The sequence below is a fragment of the Drosophila mojavensis genome, unplaced genomic scaffold (genome assembly GCF_018153725.1).
Source record: "Drosophila mojavensis isolate 15081-1352.22 unplaced genomic scaffold, ASM1815372v1 contig_136, whole genome shotgun sequence".
NCBI lineage: Eukaryota > Metazoa > Arthropoda > Insecta > Diptera > Drosophilidae > Drosophila > Drosophila mojavensis.
This window is the reverse complement of record NW_025318667.1, coordinates 9465094-9479966: the sequence shown is the minus strand read 5'-3', so window position 1 is coordinate 9479966 and position 14873 is coordinate 9465094. Positions and strand designations below refer to the sequence as shown.

General features: G+C 39.8%; 1 protein-coding gene across 2 annotated transcripts in view; it reads left to right on the top strand.

Moving 5' to 3' along the window:
* The first annotated feature begins 155 nt into the window (after positions 1-155).
* LOC6585059 (integrin alpha-PS1) overlaps positions 156-14873 on the top strand; it is a 58329-nt gene continuing 43611 nt past the window's right edge. For both annotated transcript variants that reach the window (XM_032732608.2, XM_002010663.4), the window contains exon 1: positions 156-723. In XM_032732608.2, the coding sequence (XP_032588499.1) occupies positions 533-723 (191 nt within the window). In that variant the 5' untranslated portion in view covers positions 156-532. The remainder of the gene's footprint in view (positions 724-14873) is intronic.

The window sequence follows — 14873 nt, the reverse complement described above, 5'->3', positions numbered from 1 at the left end:
GAAGTGCCCGCCAAGCTTCAGTCGGGATAACAGAGCACAATCTGAAAATGTGACGTCACAACAGAGCTGTTAGTTAACATGACCAGAAATGGAACTGGTGTTTGCGCAACCTACAGTGGCCTAGCGCTTCTGTGACTCATTGCCACTACAGACGTCGAACGTTGTAGACGCGCCGTAACGGAACGGGAACGCTTTCCATTTGTCGTGCTTATCGTCACATTTTTTTTTGTTATTGTTTTTCATGTTAAGTGATCATCTGATAATAAGTATTATAATCTATGCGAGTTTGTTATGCAAAAATTAAAAAAATTTTTCGCTGAAAAGTTTCTTGTGTCTGCTATTTGCCGGACGAAAAAAAGACCGCCAATTTAAGCGGTAATTCAAAACAAAACAAGAAGTTAGCAGCAACTACAACAAGTGCATAGGAACAAGACAACAATATTTAGAAGAAGTCAAGCAACAGCGACAACAGCGCTGACTACCTGTTGTTGTTGCTATCGCTGTTGTCGACCTGAGTGGAACAGCAACAAAGATGAAGCCGGCTGTGAGCCTTAGGCACATTGGTCGTTATCTTTTATTGTTAACATTTTGTGTCCTCACCTGGACATTCAATTTGGAGCAACGGCAACCGCTAATCAAATACGGCCATCCACATTCATATTTTGGCTACTCACTGGCCACGCACACAATCGGCGAAATCAAATCGTCCAACACGACAAAATGGTAAGCAAAAATCTAACATTTTCTGCACATGATCTTTGCTCATCAACAGAAGCAACGCCGATCTGACCTTGCTAACAGACTTCTGGCTAATAATTACGTTAGTTGTCTACTGACTTAGTAAACATATGAAAACTTACTTGAATAAATACTCTAGTCGGAGGGACTTTTATAACGCATTCGCGTGAAAATGGAATTTATTGATAAACGCACAATCAAGTTTGTAAAAAAAAAAAAAAAAAAAATAAAAAACAAAATTCAATTTCAAATTTCTCTGTCAGAATAAAAAAAAAAACAAGTAAGAACGTTGCAGTCGGGTGTTACCGACTGCGGAATACTCATTCACATCCCATCAACAATTTAGTAGTTATGTTTTGATTTGCCACGCCCCCAATGGGCGGAGATACATATATCCGCCATAGCTCGTGATCTAGGGTGGTCGACGCGGACCTACATACCAAATTTCAGCTTTCTAGCTCTTCAACTAACATAATTTCTGGCATATCGGAAAATGCATTTTCCGATTTGCCACGCCCCTAGTGGACGGATCGGGAAAATTTTAACACTTTATAAATCGGAGATATACACAAGTATATGTTCCAAATTTCAAGTCTAGCTTCAATCGCGCCGAAATAGATTGCGTTCATACGGACAGACGGACGGACATCAAGACGGACATTGCACAAAACCAATATACTCATTCACTTTCGTGAATGAGTATAATAAAATAAGAACAAAATTTGGTAAAATTTTGTGTATATTGTAATATATTATATTAAAGTCGATGTTTAAGCCTTTATGATGGATCTCCTGTGCTAAAGCCTTGAAATTTTTGCTTCAAATGAATTACTAGAGTAGAGAGTAAACTTTTCGTTTTGTTTACCTTAATTAACTGACATTGATTATTAGTAATAACAAAATACGACAAAAACAAAAACGTGTTTGGCTTTTTTTTTTTTGCATTTGCAATTTTTATACCCTGAACCCATTTTCAATGGGAAATCAGGGTATAATGGTTTTGTTGAAATGTATGTAACAAGCAGTGTATCCCACAAAGTATATATATTCTTGATCAGGGCGACGAGCTGAGTCGATTTGGCCCTGTCCGTCTGTCTGTCCGTCCGTCCGTCCGTATGTATGAACGCGTCGATCTTAGAAGATATAAGAGCTAGAGACTTGAATTTTTTTTCGAATAATTTTTTGCGAATAATTATTAAAATGTCAGTTGCTCGAAGGGTTCAGGGGATCTCGTAGTCGAGCAGTCTCGACTAGAGCTTTCTTACTTGTTTTCATCTTATTTTGTTGTTGTTGTTAATGTACGAAACTTGTTTCAATATTTAGTTAATAGTCGCAGTTGCTGTTCGATTACCATATAATACAATAAAAATGAATATTGATTATTTATAAAGATGATGCTATGATGATATACAAACACACACACACACATACATTGACACATCTCTCACATGTAGGTTTTGATCTAGCATGTGTTTTCCATTAGCATTTCGATGCCCATTTAGTTGAGATCGTTTAGCAAATTGAATACATCTGCAAACAAAATTGAAGAGCATACAACTACCAGAGAAAGTTATCAAAAATGAATATCATCGATTAATCAATGTTCGATTTTCAAGTATTCTTATTTTTCGGTTCAAAGGCAAATTTTGCTTGTTCTTTATATTAGACAAGGACAAAGCGTTAAATTGATAAGAAATCTTAAATTTCTTTGATGCTGGAAAGAAAGGTAGAGAGTGTGAGGGAGAAGCAGAAATACAGCTAGAGAGCCAGATGAAGGGAATGACTTCGTGGCTATAAGTAATATAACATTATATATTTATATTTATTATATTTATATATAATATTATATTTATTATAAGCTTTTATTTGATATGTAGGACATATGTCTAAAATTTCTAACATTTTTTCATCTAAGTTGACAATACGTTTACTCGTAGCTTTAGAAGTACTCTATAAATACCTTATTAAATACCTTTATAAATCGGATATCCGAATTGTGAATGATTCACAGCAAATGCAAACGTAGCTGGCCATAAAAAATTCTCTCTCATTTTTTTCCCGGAAAAATATAGTTGATTATCTCTATTTGAGCGCCCCTTTTTACAAATCAAATATTCGAATATATTTAATCATTTGAGCGCGTGCGTGTATGTATTTAGGGTCTTTTAAGATAAGATACTGTATGCATTTACAATATTTACTTAGCCAGATATTCTCAACAATATGTTTCCTTGTGTAGCGTTCATTTAATACTGTACATTTTATTTTTTATTATATATTATAAGACAGTTTTATTTGATTATACTTATACCTGGTAATTAAAAGCTGTCAGTCGTGTGTACGATAGTTTGAATGTAGCGGAGAAAGAGGAAGCGAAAGAAATATTAGAACGGGGATGAGGACGAAGGGAGGAAAGAGTACATGAAGTACAGAATAGAGGAGCAGCTAGGGAATATCGGCTATATTATCTTTATCGATAAGTATAGTTAAATATCTATTGTAAATCATAACAAATTCGAAAAAAAACTCAGTTTGGGTATCTGCTCGTCACTCACATCCCTTCTCGGTATCGATTTCCGCTGTTTTTTGCATGCATTTGCCTAAATACTTGATAACACGAATATACATACATATGTATAAAGATTTATGTATTTACATAAGTTGTAAAAATATATAAATGATAAATATATATATATATATATTGCATACATATATATATATATATAGAGAGACAGCGATATTGACCTACATATTACCCATTAAAAATGGGAAATCAGGGTATAATGGCTTTGTTAAATGTATGTAACAGGCAGAAGAAGGCGTGGTAGATCCCATAAAGTATATATATTCTTGATGAGGGCGACGAGCTGAGTCGATTTAGCTCTGTCCGTCCGTCCGTCTGTCCGTAAGTTTGAACGCGTCGATCTCAGAAGATATAAGATCTACAAATTTTTTTTCTAGGTCCGTGTATAGCACGCGTATATCGAGACTTTAAATATCGATAACTTGTCCCGTTATTTTATTATCGATTAAAAATATTATCGAAAACCAGTAATAAATGTATATCTTTTACATCTTTAAAGCTAGAGTCCCCAAATTTTATATGTATATGCATTTTATACAGTTTCGGTTTTTGTCAAAATTTACCCCCCATCCTTAATTCACCCCCTCACCTTCAGATTTGTAAAAGGCGTATTTCAAATACTAGGAACTTGTGCTTTAGAAAATACATGCATATCTATGTTATATTCATAATCTGAAAGTTTCATGAAGATAGTCCATCCACAAAGTTATTAAACAATTAACTTCCCATAGTAAGCCAACACTGCGACCAATGCGTGCGTACGTATGTCTGTGTGTGTTCGTGTATGTATGCATATGCGAATAATTATTGAAATATCAGTTGCTCGAAGGGTTCAGTGGATCTCGTAGTCGGGCAGTCTCGACTAGAGCTTTCTTACTTGCTTTAGTATAATTTTCATAGTAGATTTGCATTAAACGAATATTTAATAATTTGCGTGACTTGACTAATATAGACATCTGTTATAGGCTTCGCTCATTATGGATTATCAAGTGTTTAATCATCATGTTAAAACTAATGTTAATCATGATTGTAAGGTGCCCAACAGCAATTGCCGATATAAATGGCAAACGCAACAACAACAACAACAACAACAACAACAGCAACTAACCGAATAACTGTGAAAACAGTTTGTTGCTACAGCATTGACTCTCTGTCTTTGTGTCCCGCGTCTCTATGTCTTCCTCTAGCCAACCCTCGTTCGCAATCCTCACGCCAAAGTCGGCAGACAAGTCGGAGCCAACCGCAATGCCAATAAAATGACAAAACATCAGAGACATCAGAAACATGTAGCCATCCACTTGCTATAGAACGAATTTTCGATACGCTAACAAAACACTGAAGTAATTCTAAATTTCCGCCCTGTGCCGCTATATGTGGACTTCATAAGCCTGACACTGACAGGGACTAGCTGCGCTTCTCAAGCATGTGTTTTCCTCTCTCTCTCTCTCTCTCTCTCTCAATATCCTGATTTCCTTCTATGTCAGATTTGTAAACGTTAGCACTGGCTGCTCTGCCTGTCTTCTGCTTTTTGTCCTTCGTTTCTTCTCTTTATGTCATATGCTTAAACGTTGCACTGGCTGCTCTGATTGCACTCTTTTAGATTTCATCCGCAGCTAGTTCATAATAGATATATTTCTATATATTTCTGTATCTCGCTTTTATATTAAGACTTAAGCTTGATCACATCTCCCATAGTTGGGCAGGATTTATCAGCCCACTAATATGCTTTATTGTATGTGAGTGTAATTGAAAATGGAAAATCAATGCAAAAGTATGATAGGGGCTTGGCTGCGGTGCTGGCTGAAGACAATCCAAGACGAAGACGGCCAAGCTGGCCAAGACGTCTTATGGCTTATGGAGCCATAAAAAATGTATTACAAGAGCAATGAATCCACGTATTTCAGTTGTTGATGTTGTTGTTTTTGTTGTTGTTGTTGTTGCTGTTGTTATTGTCGCCATTCAGTCTGGGGAAGTAACTTGCCCACTTTTGGGTGGCAGTGGGTCAAAGCAATTAGGTTGCTTCTTCATAGCAGACCAAAGCTGCAAGTAAGACCAGACACTGAAGCCAATACGCAATTCCTTTTCCGTTGAGAACTGTCACAGCTATGACATGGCTTAAGGTAAGGCTGAAGCATTAAAGAGTTGACTTGTTTTAATATTTGCATTATTTCAATATGATGCAAGAGTGTAAAAGATATTTACGTTCGACTCTAGAAAGTACAGAGAATATCTAACTTGATATTCGAAATGGGCAGAGTAAAAGGAAAAATTATCTAGATAGGCCCTCCCAAGCATATCGATTTAGTCTTAGCTAAACTTGCTACATAGGATCTTGAGTCTGAGAAGCATATTTGAATGGAGCTTAGAGAAAATGTTTGTGAAAATTTTTTTGCAATTTTCGTCGATTGGAATTTCGCAAGTGAAAAGAAAAGACGAAAAATTGAAACCTTTCGCCTGACACACTTTGGAATTGGCAAAAGCATTTAGCACTCGTTGTTGTTGCTGGGATTTTAAGGTGTCTATAGAAGCAAATATCTGGGCAATTTATTTGTGGTGGCTCAACACATGCTCCATCTGGCTGCCAGTCGTGCATTTATGATTAGGCAGTTGGGCCCGCTCGCTGTCTGATTGCATTTGTCATGCGGCTCACACACGGCAGCGACAACAATAACTAAAATGCCATAAAGCCGCGATGTGACAGCTTTTGGCCATGATCAAGGCTAAGCTCATAAAAAGAGCAAGAGAAAAACAGGCTGCAACGGGCTAATTGAGGCAAGCCGAAGAGGAAATGCTCTAATTAACAACGGCCACTGCAAGTCATCCACACGAAATCGGCTTATAGGATATGCGGAAGAGCAAAATGTAAAAATAGCCAATATACATATATGCTATATACACTGCGCGTCATCAGGTTAGCGCCCCCACCTTACACTCATTTTCTTTTTCGTTTTTATTTATATTTATATTTTTCAATGTTTGTATTAACAAATGTTCAGATTCATTCAACAATATTATTTAAATTTGAAGACCCACATTTGGTATAAGTATATTGGCCTAAAAAAAAATGGAGTATCTTAAATTTTGTTTTATTTAAGCAACAATTCTTGAACCCTGAAAACTCTCTGCTGCTTTGGCAAATATCGGCTGTATGTGTTCTGTGCTTATCACATTGTTAGCTTAGCCTCTTTTTGGCAGTGTAACTCCAGAATATATAGATTTACGTATGAAAGGCAAAATCCCCAAAAGTCCCATAAAACGAAACCTCACAAATTGCTGGCGGGTTTCAAAAGGCGACCGCCGGCAATCAAAAAGCCATTCACACGTTTATTCAAAAGTCAAAGTTCCGACGAAATTCAGAGCTCGAGTGTAACTCCAAAATCTGCCTGCCGGTCGCCCGTTGTCCATTGCCCGTTGCCCGTTGCCCGTACCAAGTCTCAGTTCCAATTCCAGTTCCAGTTCCTTTTTCATGTGCACTGAGTGCATTTGGGCTCTTTGATATGCTGACAAACGGATGTCAGGTACGTCATGTTTTTGTCCGTCTCGATTGTCAGTCCGTTTGTCCGTCAGCCAGTCAGTCAGTCAGTCAATCAGTCAGTCCGTTGTCCACTTGAACGTGCGCTTCACGCGATCTGTGCGGTCGAGCATAAAATGGACCCAGGCAACATTAGTTTCTTACAATTGCAATGGTCACGCGTGCGCAACGTGTAAACGAGCTCAAGCTTTTTATTCCATGGGGCGGCTTTCGAGAGCTTTTTTATGCAGGCTAACCATTGTGAATCACGTTGCTCAACAGGTATGCAACAGTCAAATACTGACAACTTTGTGAGTCGCCTCTAATAGGGACTCTCTCTATTAGCAGATATTGCTGAAGATGAGCTTTTACATAGTCTATAATCGCACTTTCACTGTCCATCAGCAAACATTTGATGAAGACTTTAAATATCGCAAGCTTTTTGTAAGCTTTTGTCAGAGCCAATACAAAAATTCTAAAAATATTCCTTACCTTTGGTGTGAACGAAAAGAGTAAAGTGAACTCAGCATAGCCTAATGATTCACGGATCTACAAAAGGGCGAAAAGTGCGAAAGTGAGAATTACGAGAAATACGTGATTCTTATTTACATTTGCTTTAAAGTTGTAAATAGCAAAAAGCTCTATATGGCATTTATTGCACTTTAAATAAGCGTGTTTCATGTCGAACTGTTCGATTGCTTTTCTTGCGCGAGGGGGCGAGGTCAAGCCCTCTGAAGAGGCTCTAAACTAAGTTAGTCTACTCTATTTTTGTTTTGTCGTGTCGCCAATTTGCTTTGTTAATGAGCTGTGTGTATCGCTCGCATTGCAAATAAACAAATGCAAATTGTATTCCCGACAATTCTTTTTCGATACCTGGAGAAAAGGTTGACTGCACCTTTGACTTGTATTCAAGGAGACACTTGCTTAGCTCTTCTAGGCAGTCAATAGTATTAGGCCAGATCGATAAATATCGATATCCAGCGAACAAGTTCTCAATCCTGAAAATGCTCAAGATGAATCATTCGGCAAGAGCTTTAAGCTAACTTCTCAATAATCACTTAAGCCATGTCCGGTTCTAGGGTATCCGGCACTCAATCAGGCGTGCTTCGATTCGTACTTTGTTATTCAATTGTTTAAGATTGTTGAGTAATAGAAATACAAACACAAATACGTACGGGATTCCACGTGTCGCTGTCGACGCTCCATATGGAATCTTACGGCTCGTAATTTTCAACTATTATTTTTTTTTTCTTCTTCGTTTTGTTTTTCTTACTGTCGCTATATTTATTATTATTTATGTTGTTGTTGTTGTTGGTGTTGTTATTGTTGTGCACACCTTTAGCGCAAATATTTGTAAACAAATCAACGTAAATATGTTCAAAATGTGATTCACATTACGCACGAAAAGCATTTAACGAATGTTTTAGCTAGGGCAGGGAACGACGCTGCTAGACAGAGAATCTTATCTAGTTCGTAGTTCCCCATAATTAGCATACATAACTCTTGGGGCTTGCTTAAGATATGCTGTTGGGACAGTTTTTTGAAAGACTCGTAAAAAATGTATCCACAAATGCGTGGTTCAAAGTGTGTGTGTGTGTGTGTGTGTCAAACGGGCTAAGCTTTGATACCCTGTAAAGCATAATGAAGATGTATTTAAGTCAGGAGAGTATTTGAAATGAACTAAGCAATACTTAGATATATTCGTGTAAAGTTGATTGAAGATTGAAAGAAATGATTAATTGTGATTTAAATATAATGAATATTTATTGACAATATTTATTCATATTGATTATCTAGACAGGGTATTCGCTAGTCGTGCACACTCGCCTTGTTATTGGTCGCCTTTTGGCTAAATGTGTGCCCTGTCGGACATATGTTGTCTTTTTTTTCTGTTGGGTTCTATGTTCGGAAAGTGCGCCAAAATTTTTCGGCGAAAATGAGGTCAACAGACGCCAGAGAGTCGGAGCGAGGGCTGAATGCGGAGCAGAGGGGTGGAGGGGGGGAGGGGGCATTGAGCCGGGGGAGGGCAAGTAAGGTTGGGCGCTACGAGTGGGGCACTTAATGGTTATTGTTGTTGTTGTAACTGGGGCCTGGCTAGCCTCTGATAGAATATACGCATTCGCATTCGTATTCGTATTCGTATTAGTGCTTCGTGCCACATGCAAAATAGTTTTTCGGTTTCTTCTTGTTTCTAGTTTTTTTTTTTCTCTTTTAATTTACTTCTTATTCTTGTTTTGGCTTTTGGCGGGTCGAAAGACATAAACAAATGAGATATACGACACACGCATTAAAGCGGAAAAGAAAGAAATAACGTATACGCGAGCGGGACAAGAAAATGCCCCTATGGTGTACCATAGGGGGCATAGGCTATAGGGAAGTTGTCAGAGATGTCAGAAAAGAAAGATGATGATATCATTTGCTTTAGATAATAAATGTTGAAATGAAAGATCTGTATGGACTTGTACTGCAATTTTAGATATAGATTATATATAACATAATATAGATACACTGATGTACATATATTTACATATACACATATAATATTTTGGTACACATATGCATAGTGTATATATACTTATATAAAATATATATATATAACATAATATATATTTTTGGTTTCTATTTCCTTGTCTTCTCAACGAGTTCCAGTCAAAGACTCCAATTGTTGTCTGCTTTAGGCAAGTTGCACTGTGGCACATGCCGCCCCATAAACATGCGTGAAAATTCAATTGATTTCTGTTGCGTGAGGGGCGGGGCAGGCGGTCATTTGGGTGCGACTGGAAAAAAAGAGGCGGTCGTATTTATAGCGCTAGAAAAATTGCTCATGTTTTTTTTCTCAATTTTTGACTTGCAAGTTGAACGGGGCGAACTATAATGCTGTTCTCACTGTGCATATGTGGTTGTGCGAGTGTGTGTGTGGTGTGGGAAAACGTTTTGTGAAGTCAGCTAATACAGGCAAGTGTTGCAAAGCGATTACAAACTTGCCTAGCAGCTGTCGAGTGCTGAATGTATCTCAAAGATACAGCAAGAGGGAAAAACATAAAGATTGTGAGATGCTTCATGGCTAAGCGAGCGGCAGGTAAGCCGAAGGTAAGCGGGCGATGCTTAGTGGTAGGGGGAGTGGCACTTGTATGCACTAATGAGACTCTGCTCCAAGTGCTGCTCTCCAATGCAATGAGGCACAGTTAAAGAGTGAGAGAGAGACAGGGAGGATGGCAAGAGAGGTAAAGCTCATGAGTACTTGCAGCTAGAGTGGGTGGACAGCTGAAGGGAGGCGGGAGCCGGGCCAGAGGTGGAGTCTAAAGGGGTTAGCATGTGGGTGTTATGATTTATTGCCAATTGCGATGAGGCCGCTGTCAGCTGAGGTTGAAGTTTGTAGCATCAACAGCATGCAACAATAACAACAGCAGCAACAACAACAACAACAACAACAACAACAACAACAGCAACGAGTGCCCCATTCATCAGCGTTCGTTGAGCGCGTGTGGGCATTGCCTCTTAGAGATCGTCCCCTCAACCTTCACCCATCACCGATTCTCCTCGTGCCCCTTGCCAAATCAAAGCTCTGTCACGTTGTGGCCCACGCAATCAATTCGCTGCGATTGTCGTCAGGAAGCGTCGGCGCAACAATCTTTCAACTGCTGCCGCTTCTCCTACCCACACAGCCAGAGATGCAAAAAAAAAAAGAGGAGTAGTAGAAACGAAGGGGAAAATAGGAAACAGAAAAAAAATTATATATCGATAAATCAATAAGCGAAAATGCAACCGTGGCTGCTGTTACGGCTAATCTCAGGGCCTGACAAATTGTCCGCAGGCTAAGCAAAATGAACAGAGCTATGCAGTGCTGCTCGACTAGCAAATACTCAGTCAATCGGCCAATCAATAAATTTATTGCCCGGCCAGGCAGTCAATCAATCAATGGGGCTATCAGCCAATCAGTCACGTATCCAGTCAATCAAAAATGTAGTCAGTCAGTCAATCAATGAAAGCACTCCAGCTTATCTATCTAGATATGTCCTCCTCCTCTCTATCAATATTTCTATTTCTCTATCTCCATTCATTACTTTTTTAGTCAATCCAGTAGTCTACCTATCGGCTACTCAAACATTCAATCAAACTAACTTATCTCGCTAAGGCGTGCAGGGTATTTGCAGGGTATTCACAGGCAGTGTGCCCGAGACACACCCAAAAATCAAAAGTTGCATGCGAAAGCGAAGGCAACAGGCAAAAGGCAAATGGGAAATGGGAACCAGTTCATACAAACTCATCTCATCTCACGCAGCATCCAACATTTTGCGCCCATGGGCTTTAGCCCTCGCATTGTTCAGATTTATGAAGCAAATCGCTCATACAGGCCCAGCCAGAACCAGCCCCCCCTTCCAGTCGCCTCTACCGCTCAGTCGATTGGGGTTCTTGTAGCTGCGCCTCGAGGCGTTCGAATTTGTGCGAATGAAACTCGTTACCAAAACCAAAATCCACGACACTCGACAGATCTCTCTGTCCATGTGCGTGTGTGTGTGTGTATGTATGTGTGTGCGCCACAGATCGATGCTGTTGCCAATATGAAAGCCAGGTTCTCAGCTGTACCCTGGCAGCACTCTGCCCTACTCTAGCCAACATTAGCCTACCTCTATGCCGCCTTTTGGCTGCTGTCGTAAGCTGAAACTTGGGATTTGTTGCTGTGGTTGTCTCCAGCTTCTATCTTTCAGCTTTCAGCTTACAGCCTTGGTCATAGGCTCTTGTATTAGTTGACTTCTTGTTGTTGCTGTTGGCTGTTGTTGGTAGTTGGTTGTTTGCTTGAATCCGGATCGTGTTGGCTTGACTTGGCCTGGCCTGGTCGGGACGGGCCGGGCCGGGCCGGCCGGGCATGCTGGCCGTGCTGTCTGCCTCTTTTCTAATGAAAATTGACGCCGTGTTGGTAATTTAAGTTGTTTTTGGTTTTTTCGGTTTGAGTTTTCTGTTATTCTACCTCCTCTTTAGCATCGGCTTCGGCTTTGGCTTCGGCTGCGGCTCCCCCTTTAGCTCCTCCAGCTCCTTGCTCTAGCCGCAATCGAACTATTTTGCCTTTGCGAACACATTGCGTGAGATCTCTGGGAATCGTCTGATGTCTCTTCTTATGTTTATGCTATTCCAATTGCTATTGCGACCGCATTTCTGCACAGCAAGAGAGATGAAAAGAGACGAGAAGAGTATCGAAATGCGTCGACTCTCTCTCTCTCTAACAACTTTTATAGATTTATTTTCTATGGATATTGTTGATTTGAATGATCATGTATTTTTTGCGCCTCTCTCTGCGCTTCTCAATTATTATCAAAGGAATACTTTGATTTCAGTTTGACAAAATTAACATATGCCAACATTTAAACTTGAATCAACTAATTCCAGGAAAGAACACACTGCTTCGAGCCCTCAACTGAGTCAGAGTCGAAATTTTCTTGGCTTCCACAATTGTAGCTTGTTGAGAATTAAGTCAAGTGTATAATTCGTAATTCATTTAGATCAGATTTGATGCTGCTTTCTGTTTTTGGTGCTTCCATCTTATGCAGCTCAAAATCAAAATCTTATGCATCATTTGAGCACGCTTTAAGTTTCTTCCCCATGAAACCACTTGATGCTTGGCAATTGATCCATGAACTTAACAGTTTCAGATTAATCGAAAATATAGCGAAACACTTACAAATTCTATGTATATTGTTCTTAAGTTCAAAAACCAAGAGTTGTTCGCAGCACCAGTAATAACTCTCTGGGTTATTTCTATTGTTGGATTGTTTGAAAATCTGTTGCATTACATCTGCAGCAATGCCACTTCAAGTATCTTTCTGCTTGTTTAAATTATTTGCTGTTTAGAGATCTTTGGAGTTAGTTCAATTGGCAATTGCTTCCTGGGCTCGTCCGTTCCTTCTACAGTTTGACCAGCACTCTTCAATCCAGATGCCCCGTTGGCTCTTCCGCTTCTTGATTTTACGTCATTTTCTACTCTCCTGTTTCAGCTTCTTTGCTTTGTTCTGGGCCATAAATTTGCCAGCTTTTGAAAGGCGCTCTAACAACAAAATTTGGTGTGTTTGGCGCTTTTCGAGGTGTTTTTACTTCGTTCTTCGGTTGTTGTTGTTGTTGTTGTTTGTTTCTTCCAAATGCACAAAATTGCTGAGTAATTTTCTCTGTGGTTTTTCCTGTTGTTCTGCTTCTACCTCCTCATTTTCACGAGCTGAAAATAATCTGCTGGAGAGCAGCGACAAGCGCAACAGCTTCACATGCAACTGTGAGATTTTTCGTGGCTCGTTTATTTATTATGATTATTTATTTTGTTTTACTTGAGTTCCAGTCGGTTATGTTGCCGCTGCCGCTGCCGCGGCTGTTGCTGTTGCTGTTGCTGCCACAGATGTTGGCAGCTAGATCTTGGTTTCTCACATCTCTCTTTCTCTCTCTCTCTCTCTCTCTCTCTCTCTCTCTGTGTGTGTGTCCACATGGCTTTGCTTCTCGCGGCAGATTGATTAGCTGCCTTCAAAGTTTTGTTGCTGCCTCGACACTCTTTTTGCTGCCTGCTTCGACTGCTTCGTGTGCTTCTTCTTGCCTGTTGTTTGCCACCAAAAGTTCAACAAACGCGTCTGCAGCTGTGCCACGCCCACTTGTGGGCCGCCGTTTGCTTTTGCCGCCTTTTTCATTCATTTCTGTTTGCTTTTTGGCTGAAAACCTGAGAAATGTTTTTCGATAAATGCCCGCTCGCTGCTCGCTGCTCGCCGCACATGCCACATGCCGCATGCCGCATGCCACGTGTGGCAGTCGGATTTTGGGCGTTATTTGTGCAATTGCTAGAAATCCTGTCGCGCGCAGCTGCCACACCTACCACGCCCATGCAGCCACTTGCAAGTGGGTGTTGCATGCCCCAAACCCAATTGCACTCGCAATCGCCATCGCCATCGCGCCATTTGCCCCATGCTGCATAGGTATATGACGAATTTTTGAACGGCGACGCTACGGGCCGTAGCCAAGCGGCTGCGTGTGGGCGCCACAAATTGACAATAAAAAAAACTGAAAAAAAAAACTTCAAACCAACTAGCTGGAGTAGCACAACGTGCGGGACTAGCTGAATACCCTGTAGATCATGGGCTACAACAAAATGTAAGGTATAATCAGAATATAAGAATATATAAGATTTTGGCTTAGCTATACAATGTATTTGTATTTTTTGTTCAGGAATACAAATATATAATTCTGATATCTCTAGCATTTTAGTAATATTCGAGCTTTGCCTAATAAAGCAAGTATAAAAAAGTCAACATTAAATGAATATGAAAGGTTATCGATAAGTGATCGATATGAAGTAAATTTATTTGGCTATCGACTGATATCGACTATATGTGCTACATTTGAGTAAATTTAAACTAAATAGAAAGCAAATCAAATCGCAGATCGAGGTTGTCTCACATACATACATATATGTATGTAAATATCTATAGAAATAAACTACCCACAAGCTGTAGTATGTAGGGTATGGCAACGAGGCTCACTCTCGCAACATGGCCAAAGGCGCTGGCGACACAGCTCTTGATAAGAATTGAGCTCCAAACACACACATACACACACACACACATACACACACAGGCAGCAAACCAACAGGCGACATTGATGTTGACAAACTTGCGGCGCGACGCTGCAACTGCCAACAACAACAACAACTAGTTTTATGTAGTAGAGCTCCAGTTTATGACTTGTATTAGTTGTAGACCTGCAGCACTCTCCATACAATATCATTTCCCGACTTCGTTATCTTTCCGTTGCCCTAACTCTCTCGGTGCATATCAGCTAGGCCATATGATTGGTATGCCCACTGGATCATTGGAATTGTCCAAATGTTCTATGTGAACTCGGCTCTTAGCTATGCGATCTGGTTGTAGCCTACTGCGAATACTTCTTGAAGTTTTCAAGAAATTTTTCACATCAGTTTACGAGAGCTTTTAGCATGTCCTGGGTATGTCTATGAAGAACTATGTTTGATAATTAATTATAATCATATTGTTAAGTCTAGGATACACTTTTGAG